The sequence below is a fragment of the Bufo gargarizans genome, chromosome 1 (assembly GCF_014858855.1).
Source record: "Bufo gargarizans isolate SCDJY-AF-19 chromosome 1, ASM1485885v1, whole genome shotgun sequence".
Lineage (NCBI taxonomy): Eukaryota > Metazoa > Chordata > Amphibia > Anura > Bufonidae > Bufo > Bufo gargarizans.
In genome coordinates, this window is record NC_058080.1 from 138,263,608 (window position 1) to 138,282,785 (window position 19,178).

At 48.7% G+C, this 19,178-nt stretch overlaps 1 protein-coding gene across 3 annotated transcripts in view; it reads right to left on the reverse strand.

Annotated features, from left to right (window-relative positions):
• Nucleotides 1-18,827, reverse strand: part of TEC (tec protein tyrosine kinase) — a 127,917-nt gene extending 109,090 nt beyond the window's left edge. For 2 of the 3 annotated variants that reach the window (XM_044293457.1, XM_044293385.1), the window contains exon 1: nucleotides 18,471-18,602. In XM_044293457.1, the coding sequence (XP_044149392.1) occupies nucleotides 18,471-18,475 (5 nt within the window). In that variant the 5' untranslated portion in view covers nucleotides 18,476-18,602. Of the gene's footprint in view, nucleotides 1-18,470 lie in introns of all 3 variants that reach the window. The other variant, XM_044293539.1, reaches the window with a different exon arrangement.
• Between the last annotated feature and the right edge of the window lie 351 nt (nucleotides 18,828-19,178).

A 19,178-nucleotide genomic window follows, 5' to 3' on the forward strand; every position in this document is an offset into this window, starting at 1 on the left:
CTGCTGATCAGCTGTTCGAAGAGAAAGCAGCGCTGGTACGAGTGCTGCATCCTCTTCATTGTTTACCGGCTTGCAGTCGACATCTCAGTGGTGAGCAGTGTAATTACAACTTCTCCGTCACATTCACTTCAATAGAACGGCTTTGTAGTATTCACCTGAACAGGAAGGAACCGTCCCATAGAAGTGAATAGGACGGCTTGTAATTACACTGCTCACCACTGCGATGTCGACCATCAGCAGGAAAACACTGATGGGAAGGCTGCGATCGCATGGAGCGTGGCCTTCTCTTCCAACAGCTGATCACCCGGGACCCCCAACGATCTGATATTGATGACCTATCCTGAGGATTGGTCATTAATATTAAAATCTCAGAAAACCCCTTTAAAGTATAACTGTCATATATTTTTTTTTGAGTATTGGATTATGGTGATTAATATCACCTTGGTGGCCCTAGTTAAACTTTTCACTGTGTATTCAATTACCCCTTAATTCCACAGTTATGCAGGTCCGTCCTCTGTGTTGAAGGACGGAGGACGCAGAAGCACGCAGCGTGCAGGGTCACATTACTGACAGCCAGGGACTGTAAGTAAATGATTAAAGCCAGGTCCTCCCCAGCAGCTGATAACAGTGCCTGGGCTGTGTGCACTTCTCCCTGTCCCTGCACTTGGCAGACGCTCCCTCACTCAGCAGAGCTGGAGAATGCAGAGTTGAAGCAGCGCAGACCAGGGAAGGGAGATCTGCCATCTGCTCAGTGTATAAATGAAAGCAACATGTGGTAAGAGGACCCCTTTGTGCTGCAGGAGATTAACCCTTTAGGGGGAGGGCTCTGGTTACTGACACTTTTGTGAGGAGATGCATTGTGGGGACTGAGGGCAGGCTGGATTAGCCTCAGGGTGAGGGCAGTGGCGGCCATCTTAACTGAATAGTGAAATTGCAGTTTTATGCAGGCTGGTTGCTAAGGGCTGAATCTTATTAAATATGGGGTAAGTCAGTCTAATAGTAACTGATTCTGGAATATCAAGTTATTAGTAACTACACATATGAAAATTGAAATTAGGGTCTAAGTGTGACAGTTATCCTTTAAGGAAAAATCTGCAAGAAAAAGATGCACCAAATTTATTAAAAGGTGCATATGCCTCTTAATAATTTTGCGACATTTCAGGAGGTCCATGTGCCAGAAACGTATCAAGTGCAACTTTTTAAGTGCACATACCGAATTATACCAGAATGTAATATTTTGGATACAGAATCCACTTTGTCCTCACTGTTTACTTACCATCACCCAATTCTCTCCTCTCCAGGTATGTCTGCATTGAACCTAACTGCTGCACCCAACTTTTCCAGAGTCTGATATTGTCTTTCCTTCTCATCCCCTGGCATTGAACTTTTAGGCCCCTTTCACACGACCGAGTTTTCCGCGCGGGTGCAATGTGTGACATGAACGCATAGCACCCGCACTGAATCCTGACCCATTAATTTCAATGGGTCTGTGTACATGAACTTTTTTTTCACGCATCAGTTCTGCGTTGTGTGAAAAACACAGCATGTTCTATAGTCTGCGTTTTTCACGCTGCCCTGGCCCCTAATAAGTGAATGGGGCTTCAGTGAAAAACGCATTGCATCCGGAAGCAAGTCCGAATGCGATGCATTTTTCACTGATAGTTGCTAAGAGATGTTGTTTGTAAATCTTTAGTTTTTTATCAAGCCCGTGAAAAACGCATCAAAACGCATTGCACCCGCATAAAAAAAATGGGAGAACTTAACGCAATCGCAGAGAAAACTGACTGAACTTGCTTGCAAAATGGTGCGAGTTTCACTGAACGCACCCTGAACACATCCTGAGCCAATCCGTCACGCTCGTGTGAAAGAGGCATTAATGTCTCTTTCCGTTCTTGATGTATTGAGTATTTGTTTACATTGACTATTTCACCCCTGTATCTGGTCCCCCCCTTGATTAGGCCATATGTAGCCCCCTCCGATCTTGGTCACACCTGATTGAACACTGAGTGGTATACGTCTTTCAGACCTTGGTCTTTTCAATGCAACATCTTACAAGTGCAACTTTTTAAGTGCACATACTGAATTATACCAGAATGGAACCAGAAGGGGACCAAAGGTAATTACAGAAATAGTTAATGCAAACAATGTCTCACTTTTTCATCTTGCTCTTCCCACTTTTCCAAAACCTCCTGCAATACACCCACATCCATTCACCCAGCAAAGAACTATTCATCTCTCCCTCCATCTTACCTTCTCATCAGACCACTTGCACAAACCTGTTTGGCAACGTAAAACACTTCCTTCTCAAAAGCACAGATACCTCATGTCCTATCTTATTCTCACCTACTAACACTCTCTCTGCTTCTCCTTATTGCTGGTGACATCTTTCCAAATCCAGGCCCCCCATCAGCAAACCCCCACTATCACCTCTACGTCCCACTACAAATCTCCTTCTACAAATTTCTGCAACCCCTTAAACCTAATAACCATTCCTCTGACCCCTGCTCCTTTGGTTCCTCTTGCAGGAGCATTATGGAATGCACGCTCTGTAACAAACGTCCTACATTCATGACCTCTTCATCTCTCGAAAACTCTTCTTTCTGGGTCTCACAGAAACATGGCTGACACCTGCTGACACCTTCTGACACCTCCTCCTCTGCTGCACTCTGATATAGCGGATTTCATTTCACTCACACCCCCGCCCCGGCAGCAAACAAAGTGGAGGAGTTGGTCTTCTATCAGACACCTGCTCTTACAGCCCAACTCCACTGCCACCCTCCATTACACTAATCTCATTTGAAGTACCCTCTGTTCGCATCTACTCTCCCTCCAACCTCCAAGTAGCTGTCATTTACTGCCTCCCAGGCCCAGCCACCATCTTTCTTGACCACTTCAACACCTGGCTCCTACACTTTATTTCTGCCGACATCCCCACTATCATCTTGGGTGACTTCAACATCCCTATTGACACCTGCCACTCAGCCGCCTCTAAACTCTTATCACTCTCTTCCTCCTTCGGCCTCTCACAGTGGTCCTCCGCTTCCACCCACAGAGATGGTCACACACTGGATCTTATCTTTACCCGCCTCTGCTCCCTATCTAAGCTTTCTAATTTGCCTCTCCCACTATCTGACCACACTACTCACCTCCTCTTCACTGGTCTCTTCTGCTGCTCCCCTGGTCCACACACTAACACCCCCCCCCACACACACACACAGGAACCTTAAACATCTCGACTTTTGCTTGCTTTCTGACTCTCTTCTGCCACTCTCTACCATTTTGTTCCCTCCAAGACCCAGATACTGCCACCACCCTATATAACACCACAATAAGTACAGCTCTGGATATTGTAGCCCCCCTCACATACAACAAAACCAGAAAAATTAACAGACAACCCTGGCACACCAACCTGACCAAAAAACTCAGATAAGCTTCCAGGGCTGTTGAGCGGAGATGGAAGATATCCCACTCCAAGGATCACTTCACCACATACAAGCAAACCCTCCTCATTTTAAAATTCTCACTCACTGATGCAAGACAGGCCTACTTCTCATCTCTCATCTCTTCCCTGTCCCACAGCCCTACACAACTTTTTAAAACTTAACTCCCTTCTCTGTCCCCCAGTGCCCCCACTCTCTCCTCTCATCTCAGCTGAGGACTTTGCCGCATATTTCAAACAAAAGATAGTCAACTTCAGAGAAAGCTTCAGTGCAAGTCCCTACACACTCTCTACACCAGCGGTCCCCAACCACCGGGCCGCGGCCCAGGACCGGGCCCTGGAAGATTGTTTGCCGGGCCACAGCAATCAGGACAGTCTTTAACGCGGTACTAATGAAGCACTTCCATTATGGAAGCGCTTCAATAGTACAGGTGGACCAGGAAGCAGTGAAAGATCTGTACTCACTGCTTCCTGGTCCTCGGCTCGGCTATCGGCTGTGCAGGGCTGCGCACAGTGTGAGGTCGCTCTGTGACCTCACACTGTGCGCCGCGATAAAAAACCGACAGCAGGATGAAGAGGATCGCGATGGTGACCGGGAGCAGGAGAGGTAAGTGGTTTTTCTTGTTTTTTTTTATTTGCCCTGGGGGCTGACATAAGGGCTGATTGCTCGCATATGGCTGATGGCTGACATAAGGGGCTTATGGCTGACATGGGGAGTCTGGGGGCTGATGGCTCACATAAGGGGCTGATGGCTCACATTAGGGGCTGATGGCTCACATTAGGGGCTGATGGATGGCTAAAGGTTGGGGGGTTGATCTGAGGCATTAAGGGTCTGATCTGAGGTCTGATTAACATTGGGGGTCTGATTTCTGGTCTGACCTGAGGTGTAATGAAAAATATTTTTTCTTATTGTTCTACTCTAAAACCTAGGTGCGTCTTATAGGGCGAAAAATATGGTACAGTGCAGCAGAGACCAGGTGCAGCAGAGACCAGGTGCAGCAGAGACCCTAGTCAGTTTATATAGTGTTATATATTTTAATATGTACCTTGTGTTTTGTTATGCGCGTGAATCAATCAGTGCCTACTAGCACCCCCTAAGCCCCGCCCCAGATTTTCTTCAATATGCCTCAAAGCTATTTGAGCAACATGTCCATTCTGAACTGTCCTCATCTCTCCTCCTACTTCCTCTTTGACCGGCTACAATCTGGCTTCCGACCCCACCACTCGACTGAGACTGCCCTCACCAAAGTCACCAATGACCTACTAACAACCAAAACCCCAAAACATTACCCTGCCCCCTCCTCCTTGACCTGTCCTCTGCCTTTGACACTGTCGACCACTCCCTTCTGTTACTCTCTCATCTCTTGGCATCACTGACCTGACCCTCTCCTGTATCACATTATACCTTACAGAGCGGACATTTAGCATCTCCCACTCTCACAGCACCTCCTCGTCTCATTCATTCTCTGCTGGTGTCCCGCAAGGCTCTGTCCTAGGACCCTTGCTCTTCTCTATCTACACTTTCGGCCTGGGACAGCTCATAGAGTCCCGTGGCTTTCAGTATCACTTTTATGCTGGCGACACACAAATCTACCTCTCTGGTCCAGAAATCACCACCTTACTATCCAGAATCCCATAATGCCTATCTTCCATATCCTCCTTCATCTCCTCTCGCTTTCTAAAACTTAACATGGATAAAACAGAATTCATCATCTTTCCCCCACCCTGCTCATCTCCCCCCCAACAGACCTATCTATCATGATCAATGGCTGCACACTCTCCCCGATTCTGCCCTCTCCTTCCGACCGCACATACAAGCCGTTTCCACCACCTGCCACCAAAATATCCCGCATCCGCGCTTTCCTCAACTAAGTCTGTGAAAATGCTTTTACATGCCCTTATCATCTCACACCTAGACTACTGCAACATCCTCCTCTGTGGCCTTCCATCTAGCACTCTCGCACCCCTCCAATCTATCCTCAACTCTGCTGCCCGACTAATCCACCTCTCACCCTGTTACTCCTCTCTGCCAATCCCTTCACTGGCTCCCCATTGCCCAGCGAATTCAGTTCAAAATACTAACAAATATATACAAGGCTGTCCACAACCTGTCCCCTCCCTATATCTCTGAGCTACTTTCCCGATACATCCCCACACGCACTCTCCGATCCTCACAAGACCTCCTTCTCTCCTCTCCTCTTATCGCCTTTTCCCACAATCGCCTCCAAGATTTCTCCTGTGTATCCCCCATACTCTGGAACTCACTACCCCAACATATCAGACTCTCACCTACAGTGGAATCCTTCAAAAGAAACCTAAAAACCAACCTCTTCAGACAAGCCTACTACCAGTGACCCTGCTGCCTCTATACCGCCACGACCAGCTTTACTCTCTCCTACTGTGTCCTTCTCCCATACCATGTAGATTGTAAGCCTCACGGGCAGGGCCCTCTCTCCTTCTGTACCAGTCTGTAACTCGTCTTGTTCATGCTTATTGTCTGTATTATGTATGTGCACCCCTTTTCATATGTACAGCGCCATGGAATGAATGGCGCTTCAATAATAAATAATAATATCTGTCACAGTAAGGAGCAGAGGTCGCAATAACACCTGTACAAGCGTCATAGGTGCTTGTTCAGGCCATTTTACTCCCTGGAAAAAGTCTAAGGCGTATTGGTACTTTTCCCCCACATTTATCAGTGCAGTGAGCGCTAAGAACGGTGTAGCGATGCTGCCTGTGCCAGAAATAACCAATATTAAAGCTCCTTACAGCAAGGATCTTTGTTATTGGTTGGTATAGACGCGTGCTGGAGCTATACAGGTCCTGCAGCAGGGGAAGCAGACGGAGAAGGAGGAGGGGCCGGCTCCCGGGGTGGCTGTTGTAAGGAGATCGGGGCACGGTGCCCAAGGACCTTGGGAAACATGACAGGGTCGCAGGAGAGATAAGGAGCCGCAGACTCATGTGACTGGTCTCAGTGACCCTGCTCACCCTCCTACTATCACCCCACTAGTGACCCTGCTCCCCCCTCCTCCTGTCACCCCACTAGTGACCCTTCTCCCCCTCCTCATGTCTCCCCACTAGTGACCCTGCTCCCCCTCCTCATGTCACCCCACTAGTGACCCTGCTCCCCCTCCTCATGTCACCCCACTAGTGATTTTGCTCCCCTCTTTCTGTCACCCCACTAGTGACCCTGCTCCACCCCACTAGTGACCGTGCTCCTCCTCCTCCTGTCACCCCAATAGTAACCCTGCTCCCCCCTCCTCCTGTCACCCCACTAGTGATCCGGGTCCCCCCTGCTCCTGTCACCCCACTAGTGATCCTGCTCCCCTTTCTCCTGTCACCCTAACAGTGACCCTGCTCCTGTCACCCCACTAGTGACCCTGCTCCCCCTCCTCCAGTCACCCCACTAGTGACCCTGCTCCCCCTCCTCCTGTCACCCCACTAGTGACCCTGCTCCCCCCTCCTCCTGTCACCCTAATTGTGACCCTGCTCCCCCCACCATTGACCCTGCTCCTGTCACCCCACTAGTGACCCTGCTCCCCCCTGCTCCTGTCACCCCACTAGTGACCCTGCTCCCCCCTCCTCCTGTCACCCCACTAGTGACCCTGCCCCCCCTCCTGTCACCCCACTAGTGACCCTGCCCCCCCTCCTCCTGTCACCCTACCAGTGACCCTGCCCCCCCTCCTCCTGTCACCCCACTAGTGACCCTGCCCCCCTCCTCCTGTCACCCCACTAGTGACCCTGCCCCCCCTCCTCCTGTCTCCCCACTAGTGACCCTGCCCCCCCTCCTGTCACCCCACTAGTGACCCTGCCCCCCCCTCCTCCTGTCACCCCACTAGTGACCCTGCCCCCTGTGGCGAAACCAACCTCGCCACTGGGTTTTGGAGGGGGCTGTTTAAAAGCCTCTTGCCTCAGGATTATGGCCCATGCTAACTTTTGAACCCCTGAACCTATTCAAGTGAATTTTGGATAGGTTTGTCCCCCAGGTTATACTGTTTAAATTGATGTAAGTTAGATGTATGGACAATGTAACCTCACAAAGTTGTAACAATTTATAATAAGTGTAACTTGTCAGCTTGGGAGGAATATGCTGGGTGTGGTTCTATTGTCCCATTGTCCCATTGTGTGTTTAAATGGTGATGTCTGTCCTGTTGTCTCCACATGTGTATTGGCGATCTCCCTTTGTCCTGAGAGATAATTGGATTGCCTTTGGTTGTCTCTGAGACAGAGAGGAGGAAACCATGATGCATTGTGGGGATGTGTTGTATCTGTTCTGTGTCGCAGTCTCCCTTCTGGTCCTCTAGGGGGCGGGAACGATTGGTTGCTGTACTTGCATTGTGTGTGTTGTAAGGTATTGATTGGTTGGATTTCAAAACCCTGTGGGCAGTACTATGTATGTTTCTTATGAATAAAAGAGGCTGTACTTGAAGTACAGTCAGACCACTGCTGACCCTCAAGACGGAGCCTTGTCTCGTTATTGGGGGGATTCCCTGTATGCTGTTGGAGACTGATTGCCAGGGGTGTAAGCTGACTGTACCCTTTTCCTGTTCGTCTGCCGGCAGCTATTCGTGAGGTTCCGTTCGGAGTTTGGAGCATTCCCTTGTATTCCGTTACATTGGTGGCAAGCAGCGGGATCGTTCCTACAGCCAGAAGGACAGCTACAGGAGACACCATTTCTGTGGATTCTACAATTTAAGGGCAACGCATGTCTCAGTAAAGCAACCCTAAAAGCACCAGGATGGAACCAGCAGTGGAGTACAGATACTCTGTTGAGGAATTTGACCGTATGATGTGGTTGCGGCTGAACTTCTTCGGACCCAATCCAGCTGAGAAATACGTGAAGTTCGTGAGGAGTCTAGTGTTCAAGACCCTACTATACCGGGCAGAAGGTGACGGTCAGCTGCCACGTTGGGTGGACCTCCATCGGAAGTTACAGTTGCGGGACAGAGGGAGCCCAGTCTCCATTCCCCAGCGGCAGTGTGAAGTGCAGGGAGGGGAGAGCAGCGGCCTCCCTCCCCAGCGGCAGGCTGAGTTACAGGGGGCAGAGGTAGTTGTTCCTGCCCCCCAGCAGCAGCATGATTTTTTTGGGACTTGGGAGCCTAGTCTCCATTCCCCAGCGGCCGTGTGATGTACAGGGAATTGGGAGCCCAGTCTCCATTCCCCAGCGGCAGGCAGAGTTACAGGGGGCAGAGACAGTCGGTCCTGTCCCCCAGCGGCAGAGTGTCCTACAGGGAATAGAGAGCCCAGTCTCCTTTCCCCAGCAGCAGGACACTGTATTGGGAGCGGAGGCGGTCGGTCGGCCTCCCCAGCGGCCGGAAGTATGTATGGGAGAGGAGCTTGTTACCCCCTCTCCCCAGCGGCAGCTTAACGCACCAGGGGGAGACAGTAAGCCCCACAACAGTGCAGATGGGACCGTGGTCTCTGCACTTACAGCACAGGGGGTAGGGACAGTCGGTCCTGCCCCCCAGCAACAGGGCTGTTTAGCCAAAGGGGAGACAGTCGGTTTCTCCCTCCAACAACCAGACTCCAACCAGGCTTCTTCCGTGGTAGTGCTGGCACCAAGGCAGAGTCCCGCTGATCCCTGCCCACAAAGCAACCTCCACTCCAAGCCAGGGAGCAACTCAGAGACCGGGAGTACCAGCTACCAATATAACCTTGGTGGATTCACTGGACAGAGACAGCCTACTAAATTCAACAGGTCCAGTATTGGGTTGTGGGTGGGCTGCCAGACTAACTCAGGTACCGACCGGCGTGAGGTCAGGTATCTGGTTAGTCTTCCCTGGGGGGGGGGGGAGATGTGTGGCGAAACCAACCTCGCCACTGGGTTTTGGAGGGGGCTGTTTAAAAGCCTCTTGCCTCAAGATTATGGCCCATGCTAACTTTTGAACCCCTGAACCTATTCAAGTGAATTTTGGATAGGTTTGTCCCCCAGGTTATACTGTTTAAATTGATGTAAGTTATATGTATGGACAATGTAACCTCACAAAGTTGTAACAATTTATAATAAGTGTAACTTGTCAGCTTGGGAGGAATATGCTGGGTGTGGTTCTATTGTCCCATTGTGTGTTTAAATGGTGATGTCTGTCCTGTTGTCTCCACATGTGTATTGGTGATCTCCCTTTGTCCTGAGAGATAATTGGATTGCCTTTGGTTGTCTCTGGGACAGAGAGGAGGAAACCATGATGCATTGTGGGGATGTGTTGTATCTGTTCTGTGTCGCAGTCTCCCTTCTGATCCTCTAGGGGGCGGGAACGATTGGTTGCTGTACTTGCATTGTGTGTGTTGTAAGTTATTGATTGGTTGGATTTCAAAACCCTGTGGGCAGTACTATGTATGTTTCTTATGAATAAAAGAGGCTGTACTTGAAGTACAGTCAGAACACTGCTGACCCTCAAGACGGAGCCTTGTCTCGTTATTGGGGGGATTCCCTATATGCTGTTAGAGACTGATTGCCAGGAGTGTAAGCTGACTGTACGCTTTTCCTGTTCGTCTGCTGGCAGCTATTCGCGAGGTTCCAGTTTGGAGTGCTATTTTGTATCCAGTTCGGGAGGTTGGTGTTCTGCAGTAGCTGTGCCTGTCTCTCGGAAAGGGGCATATCGCCTAAACGGATTTTAACCCCTTGTCTGCTGAAACGGTCCGTTACACCCCCCCTCCTCCTGTCACCCCACTAGTGACCCTGTTCCCCCTCCTCCTGTCACCCCACTAGTGAGCCTGCTCCCCCCTCCTCCTGTCACCCCACTAGTGACCCTGCTCCCCCCTCCTCCTGTCACCCCACTAGTGACCCTGCTCCACCCCTCCTCCTGTCACACCACAGGGAAGAAGCTGAACAGACTCCACCGACTATGATGGGATCCGTTCGGTTTCTGTTCGGGATCCTGTCTTTTTACCGGACACAAAAGTGATGCATATAAGGTTTTTTTTTGTCTGGGCTTTCGACAGAATCTGCGACAGAGGCTCCAAACGCAGATTTGAACAAGTGTAGGCCTATTTTTTATGTATTTGAATTACCGCAACTTTCGTACTCCTCCTCGGGTAAAAATACTCCTCAAAAATGGTCAGAGGAGTAAATTTACTCTTCTGCAAAAAAATAAATAAAAATGTAGTGCAACCTCTGGTAAGGGCCACCAGTCCTGTGGCAGGAAGGATTACTTGAGGAGGGCTGGCAGTGCCGCTGCACTGGTGTGAATTACAGACATAGTGCTGGCACAGATTTCAGGTGTAGCTCACGGCAGTTCTCTGAAGCAAGTATTGTTAAATTTATCAGGCCACGTAAGCTCTGTCCTATCCCATTCACTTTTACATAATTGTCAAGCGCAGTGATAAAAAAGGAAGAAAAGTTGCACGAAACTGAGGATTGCACTTTTTTTTTTACACCAGAAATCTGTCTTAGAACCATTAGGAAACACGGGACACGTACGTTTGATTAGCTAAACTGAAGAGTCTGTAAGAGTACGGCCATACCGGGGGGGGGGGGGGGGGGGGGATTTATCAAAACTGGTGTAAAGGAAAACCACAGCAACCAATCAGATTCCATCCTTTAGTTTCCACATCTACTTTGGAAAACGAAAGGTGGAATCTGATTGGTTGCTACGGTTTTGCTTTACACCAGTTTTGATCAATCTCCCCCAGAGTTTTTGGGATGAGGTTTTGAGGCTGATCTGCCTGTAGGATTTTATGCCAAAGTCAGAAGTGGACTTGAAAGAAACTGGAAATGTAAAGGAAGGATGTAAGGTGGGTTCACAAGTGATTGATTAGATGATGTTTTTCTGTAGCCGAAAATCTGCAGCATTTCTGCTTCTAGTCTGCAGCAGAAAAACGCACCAAAGTCCGCCTTCACACGCTGCGGATTTTGTTGCAGAAAAGTAGCAGATTAGATGCAGCCGTGGTATAGCGGATTTGAAATCCACAGCATGTCAATTTAGGCCCCATGCACACGATAGTTGTTTTTTGCGTCTGCAAATTGTGCGTCCGCCCAAAAAAACGATGCAGCATCCGTTTTTTTTGGGAGGATCTGGTTTTTTCCACAGACCCCTTGTAATAAATGCCTATCCTTGTCTGCAAATGTGAAAAAAGTAGGACATGCACAATTTTTTTTTGCTAAAGGGAAACATGGACAACGGACGCGGAACACAAAAGGATGAACTATCAACATTTTTTTGCTGATACATTTAAATAAATGTGTCCCCATCCTATCCGCAAAAAAAACAAAAACGGAACGGAGGCCGAGAAACACAACTGTCGTGTGCATGAGGCATTGAGAGGGAGAAATCTGCTGGCTTTTCCGCAACAAAACCACATGTAATGGTTTTGTTGCCGCTTTTCGTCAGTTTTTTGCTGCGGAAACCGCTGGGTTTTCACTTGTAAGGGTAACCGCTTGTGAACTTACCCTTCGGCCACCTGCAAATCTTGTGGAATATGCGCAGATTCTGGTGTGGAAAAACCACAGCATATTACAGTACCAGCAAAGTGTATGAGTTTACACTAATCTAATGTACAATTTGCTGATTTTTTCTGAGCGGAAACTGACCTGCACTGCGGTTTTCAAATGTAAATTATGTTCGCGGTTTTAGCTGCAGGTTTCAACCTATTCAATGGAAGGGGGAGATCTGCGGCAAAAGCGCATCAAATCCACACCAAAAACCGCTGTTAGACATTGTGGATTTTAATGCATTTATGCTGCAGAAACGTACATAAATCTGCATAGAAATGTGTTCACCCCATTTGTGCATTTACCCACACCCGTGTGCAGGTGGCCTTATACTTCTCTTTCCAGCTGGATCCACTTGTGGCTTTGGGTTCATGCACACAAATTTATTTTTTGTCCATGTCCGTTCGGTTTTTTTTTTTGCGACCCATATGTGGAACCATTCATTTCAATGGGGCTGCAAAAAAAATATAAAAAAAATGGAAATGACTCCCTCCATTTTTTTTTTGCAGATCCATATTTTGCGGACTGCAAACTACATACGGTCGTGTGCATGAGCCCTTTGATTGAAGATCCTGCAGGCAGATCTGCTTCGAAACCTCCTCCAAAAAAACTGAGTGGCCGCAATGTCTACCCATAGCATGAATGATGTACAAATACACACAAGTGATATTATACTCTGGTCTCCTAAGTGAAGGCGTTCTCGCTCATTTTCACAGCTTAGTCATTATATAAGAGGCAACTCTCAATAAAAACAGATGAAGCAGCCGTCTATCCTGCCGGCAGAGGAAGTTGCAGCTGGAGAAGGAGGCTGCGTTGGACATAGTGTAATGTACTTCCTGTTCACTGTCTGTGTAATCGATGAAATAATGCCGGGTTCTTCCTTGTCTACATAACTTTGGTGCAACACAAACGCTACACTTAAAGGGGTTTTCTTAGACTTAAATACTGATGACCTGTCCCAAGGGTAGGTCATTAGTAGGGATGAGCGAAACATCCGAAATCGATTTGCATAAAGCTTTGTTTCAAAACTGTACGGGGCAAGCGCTCTGTACAGTATTAGATAGAACGTATTGGCTCCTATGAGCCAAAGTTATTACTTATCGCAGTCTCGCAAGACTTCGCGTAATAACTTCATAAATAGATTTTTACTGTAAAAAAAAAACATTTCCCGAACTCTGATTCGGTTCCAAGTGGTACCTAAACGCAGATATTCCCAGCAATAACAGTGACGGGGACACCAGGTTGAAGCCAGTCATACCGTGATGGCATGTCCTAGCAATGTGCCATCGCTTTATCAGATGGGAATAACCTTTAATGTGGGAAGCTGATCGCTCTGTAGAGAGTATATTCTCCACTGAGTGGCGCTCTGCTGATTTACATATGGCGCAGTAAGTTTAATAATTCTGTAAATACCATACTTGCAACTTTCATAAGTTGCCCTTCAAGAGAACCCAGCTTATGGCGCACAACCTATTTTTTTCAGACCACTTTTTTTTTTGCCAGGGCAGACGAGTATTCCAGGCTACTTTCACATTAGCGTTTTTGCTGGATCCGGCAGGGCTCAGCAAAAACGCATCTGCATCCGGTATGAACGGATCTGGATGTATTATCTTTAACATGACCAAGACGGATCCGTCATGAACTCCATTGAAAGTCAATAGGGGACGGATCCGTTTTCTATTGTGTCAGAGTTAAACAGATCATTGACTTGCATTGTGGGTCATGACGGATCCATCTTGCTCCGCACCACATAATGGAAAGAAAACCGTAGCTTGCTGTGGTTTGCTCTCCGGTCTGGGAAAGCAACCGTACGGAACAGAATGCATTTTGATTCACTCAATTCTGTTCATGTACGTTTTGTCGCCATTGACAATAAACGGGGACAAAACGGAAGCGTTTTTCTCCGGTATTGAGATCCTATGATGGATCTCAATACCGGAAAATAGAAACGCTAGTATGAAAGTAGCCTAACAAACAGTTAATAATCATAGAGGACTGCTTTCCAGAAGAAAGCAGTCCCCTACATGGCGCAACAACAGCTGGAGGGCCACAGTTTGAGGATGCCTGGGTTAGAGGGACGGAGCTCCCCCCGTCCTCCAGTCAGCATCCCACAAACACGATTGCAGGGTGCCATGTACTTGCCATGAATGGCGGCCGGCGATTTTCCAAAGGGCACCCAACCAGCCATCTCTCAGCCACTATTACATAAATCAGTATTGCAATGTATAGTACAAGCAATTAAAAGATTAAGGATTCACAGAAAAATGTAACTAAAAAAAATGAATAAAGTTTTTCAAACTATTAAAAAATAATCATAAATAGTATTTCATTTCCACATCTGTAAATGATCAAATATTAAACAAATAATTGAATTATTATTTATTTATATATAATTAGTATTTCCACATCTGAAAATGATCCAATCTATTAAAATATATCATTATTTTTAAGCCCAAAAAGTGCCAGAGTTGTTTTTTTGTGACCTCATCTCCACAAAATTATCAAAAGATTCTTTGTATCCCAACAAAATGGTATTGATAAAAACTATAGCTTTCCCCACAAAACATTATCCCCCACACAGCTCCATCAGCAGAAAAAAGTTATGGGTGTCAGAAAATCCTGATGTCCTGCAGACTAAAGTCAGAATGTCATTATTAGGCTACTTTCACACTAGCGTTATTCTTTTCCGGTATTGAAATCCGGTAAAGGGTCTCAATACCGGAAAAAAACGCTTCCGATTTGTCCCAATGCATTCTGAATGGAAAGCAATCCGTTTAGTATGCATCAGGATGTCTTCCGTTCCATCCCTTGTACGGTATTTGACCGGACAAAATTCCGGAACACTACCACACTTGCCATTGAAATGTATTAATGCCGGATCCAGTACCAAGTGTTCCGCAAATTGCTGCATCGCCTGATCTCCGGTCTGTGCAGTTCTTTCTAGCTTTGAAAAAAATTAAATACCTGATCCATTATTCCGGATGACACCAGAAAGACGGATCCGGTATTGCAATGAATAAGTCTAACAGATCCGGAAAAAAAAGATATCCGTTTGCATAGGGATTTCCGGATCCGGCAGGCAGTTCCGGCAACGGAACTGCCTGCCGGATTATAGCAACTCTACTTTCGCATGTAGTAGATTTTGTCACAGACTGAAAATCAGTTCCAATCTGAGTGGGGTTGTTTTGGCGAGAAGAACATGGATTTCTGTAAACCTCATCCAAGTGAATGGAACGGATATCAGTCACAGGCCCTCATGTGGCTATGTCAGAATAATAATGTTGGAAAATTAAAAGTTATGGCTCCTGAAAAGCAAAGATAAAATAATGAAAAGGAAAAGATGGTATTCCCATCTTAAGCACTGCTGGGATATACCATCAATGTCAGATAGGAAGGAGTCCCAGAGGTGGGACCTGCACCTGTCTCCCCCATAGTGATGGAGAGCAGACTGCACAAGCACGGCCGCCCTCCAATCACCTCTATGGGAGTTCCAAAAACAGCTCACATCACGTTTTTGCCATCTGTTTAACATATACAGTACGTTGGGAAAAAATGGATACAAACACGTAGCACACCATGCTTTTCTATCCTGCAGAGCCTGGTAGCAAAAACATATACGTTAATGTTAATGTATACTTTTTTTTTTTACAATGGAACTCTATGGTGAAGGGATGCCACTGTATGCCATCCGTTCAATGCATACGTTTTTTGTATACATTAAACAGATAGGAAAAACGTGGTGTGAACCCAGCCTAAGGCTCCTGCAAGAAGCTTCGCCGGCAGTCCAACAGTGGAGGAGAGGCTGCCGTGCATGCACAATGTGCACTCTTATCCACTGCTATGACATTTCCGGAAATAGCTAGGCACGCTTACCCTGCTGTTTTCGGAAATCCCATAGCAGTGAATGGAGAGCCCACTGCAGTTGCGCAGCATGCTCTCCTTCAATTTGGCGGGCCCCATTCTAAAGACAGAGTCCCAGAGGTGGGACCTACACCTATTTGACTTTGATGGCATATCCCAGCGATATACCAATGTGCGAGATGGGCAAAGCCCTTTAACTAGCAAACCAGACTGTGACCTTAAGGGGTTAAAGAGGTTGCCTCACTTTAGCAAAGGGCATTTTTCATGTAGAGAAAGTTAATACCAGGCACTTACTAATGTATTGTTATTATCCATATTACCTCCTTTGCTGGCTGGATTCATTTTTCCATCACATTATACTCTGCTCGTATCCAGGGGTTATGACCACCCTGCAAACAAGCAGCGGTGGTCATGCTAGAAAACTATAGGAAAAAGTGCCGGCCTCTCTGGTGGCCAAGACCGTTAGAACTCACGTAGGCTAGTGCTATAGTGTGCAAGCACGGCCACCACTGATGGATTGCAGGGTGGTCATAACCATGGAAATGAGCAGCGTATAATGTGATGGAAAAATGAATCCAGACAGCAAAGGAGGCAATATGGACAATCACAATACATTAGTAAGTGCCTTGTATTAACTTTCTCTACATGATAAATGCCACTTACTGAAGTGAGACAACCCCCTTTAAGCAAGCTATAAAACTTAAAAATATCTCAGTGGTGTGACACATCAATATAACTAAATATCTGACATCTTAGAATTTAGAAATTCATACTAAGGACTCATGCACAGGACCGTTGGCTGTTTTGCGGTCCGCATATTGCAGATCCGCAAAACACGGATACCGGCCGTGTGCATTTTGCGGAACGAAACAGACGGACCCTAATAGAACAGTCCTATCCTTATCCGTAATGCGGACAAGAATAAGACATGCTCTATAATTTTGCGGATGGCATGGAATGGACGTAGTGCTGCCCGCATCTTTTGTGGTCCAATTGAAGTGAGTTGGTCCTCTTCCGACCCACAATATTGGATGCAGACCAAAACCATTCGTGTGTATAAGCCCTAACTTCCAGACCACCTCATACATCTTCCAAAAATTACCATAGTTCATGAAATGCCCCTAGAGTGGCCAGCCACAGACGCCCCTAGAGTGGCCAGCCACAGACGCCCCTAGAGTGGCCAGCCACAGACGCCCCTAGAGTGGCCAGCCACAGACGCCCCTAGAGTGGCCAGCCACAGACGCCCCTAGAGTGCCCAGCCACAGACGCCCCTAGAGTGCCAGCCACAGACGTCCCTACAGTGCAAGCCACAGACGCCCCTAGAGTGCCAGCCACAGACGTCCCTAGAGTGCCAGTCAAAACCAGTCGTGTGTATAAGCCCTAACTTCCAGACCACCTCATACATCTTCCAAAAAATACCATAGTTCATGAAATGCCCCTAGAGTGGCCAGCCACAGACGCCCCTAGAGTGGCCAGCCACAGACGTCCCTAGAGTGGCCAGCCACAGACGCCCCTAGAGTGGCCAGCCACAGACGCCCCTAGAGTGGCCAGCCACAGACGCCCCTACAGTGGCCAGCCACAGACGCCCCTAGAGTGGCCAGCCACAGACGCCCCTAGAGTGGCCAGCCACAGATGTCCCTAGAGTGCCAGCCACAGACGCCCCTAGAGTGGCCAGCCACAGACGCCCCTAGAGGGCAAACCACAGACGTCCCTACAGTGCAAGCCACAGACGCCCCTAGAGTGCCAGCCACAGACGTCCCTACAGTGCAAGCCACAGACGTCCCTAGAGTGGCCAGCCACAGACGCCCCTAGAGTGGACAGCCACAGACGCCCCTAGAGTGCCCAGCCACAGACGCCCCTAGAGTGCCCAGCCACAGACGCCCCTAGAGTGCCCAGCCACAGACGCCCCTAGAGTGCCCAGCCACAGACGCCCCTAGAGTGCCAGCCACAGACGCCCCTAGAGTGGCCAGCCACAGACGCCCCTAGAGTGGCCAGCCACAGACGCCCCTAGAGTGGCCAGCCACAGACGCCCCTAGTGTGCAAACCACAGACGTCCCTACAGTGCAAGCCACAGACGTCCCTACAGTGCAAGCCACAGACGCCCCTAGAGTGCCAGCCACAGACGTCCCTAGAGTGGCCAGCCACAGACGCCCCTAGAGTGGACAGCCACAGACGCCCCTAGAGTGGACAGCCACAGACGCCCCTAGAGTGGACAGCCACAGACGCCCCTAGAGTGGACAGCCACAGACGCCCCTAGAGTGGACAGCCACAGACGCCCCTAGAGTGCCAGCCACAGACGCCCCTAGAGTGGCCAGCCACAGACGCCCCTAGAGTGGCCAGCCACAGACGCCCCTAGAGTGCCAGCCATAGACACCCCTAGAGTGCCAGCCACAAACGCCCCTAGAGTGCCCAGCCACAGACGTCCCTACAGTGCAAGCCACAGACCACTCCACAGTGTGCCAGGCACAGGTGTCCCTAGTGCCAGTTACAAATGCCCTTAAACAGTACCAAAGTACCCCTGAGTACTCAGCATTGCAATGTGTCAGCATCAGCAGCCTGTCACAACTGCCCCTCACAGTGCCCGGTAGAGCTCCTCTTCTACCAGTGTAACCTGAGGGCAGCAGGAAGCGACTAACACCACACTGGATCCAGTACATGGGAGCACAACACTACTGGTATACTGGGAGCAGTAGTGGTATACTGGGAGCAGTACTGGTGTGGTACAGCTGCTCTTCTACCTACCGCATGCTAAAGCTCAGAACAATACACCTCAGACATTCCTGCGCCCGTTCCTCCCGGAGCCAGTAACGTCAGGTGCAGCCACACGACATTAGTGCGGGTGCTGTCACTGTACCTTGCCCGGGGCTCCTGGTGCTGCCACCCTCTCCCCTCCGCTGCTGGTTCAGAGCTGCCGCTGCGGAAGTGTGAGCTCGGGTCTTCCCTCCAGCCGGGGAGGTCACATGGTCTCTGCACCCTGCCACCCCAGACTGAGAGCAGCTCTCCTCCACAGCCTGTGGCCAGCGCCCGGGGCTCCTACAGATGCTGAGGTGTCAGGTGTCGGGCTAGGGGTGCAACAGGTGCAGCGAGAAGCCGCGTACTGCCAGGACTGACGGGCAACAGCGCCACCTAGCGGCTCTACGCCTGACTGACCAAGCCTCATTAGATGCATGGCCCCAGGCTGCAGACCAGGAAATAGTCAAAAAGAAGAAAAGGAGCTAAAAATCAAAACAGGGTTTACAGTATTTATTTTCTTCACAATGTATATAGTTCATGGATGAACAGGCAAAATGACTGAAGTACAGCAAAATAAATGTCCTTTTGAGGCAACATGTCTTAAAGGGAACCTGTCACCATGAAAATGCAGTGTAATCTGCAGGCGGCAGGTTCTAGAGCAGGAGGAGCTGAGCAGACTAATCTGGGAAAAGAGTCAGTAAAACTCGTGATTTATTC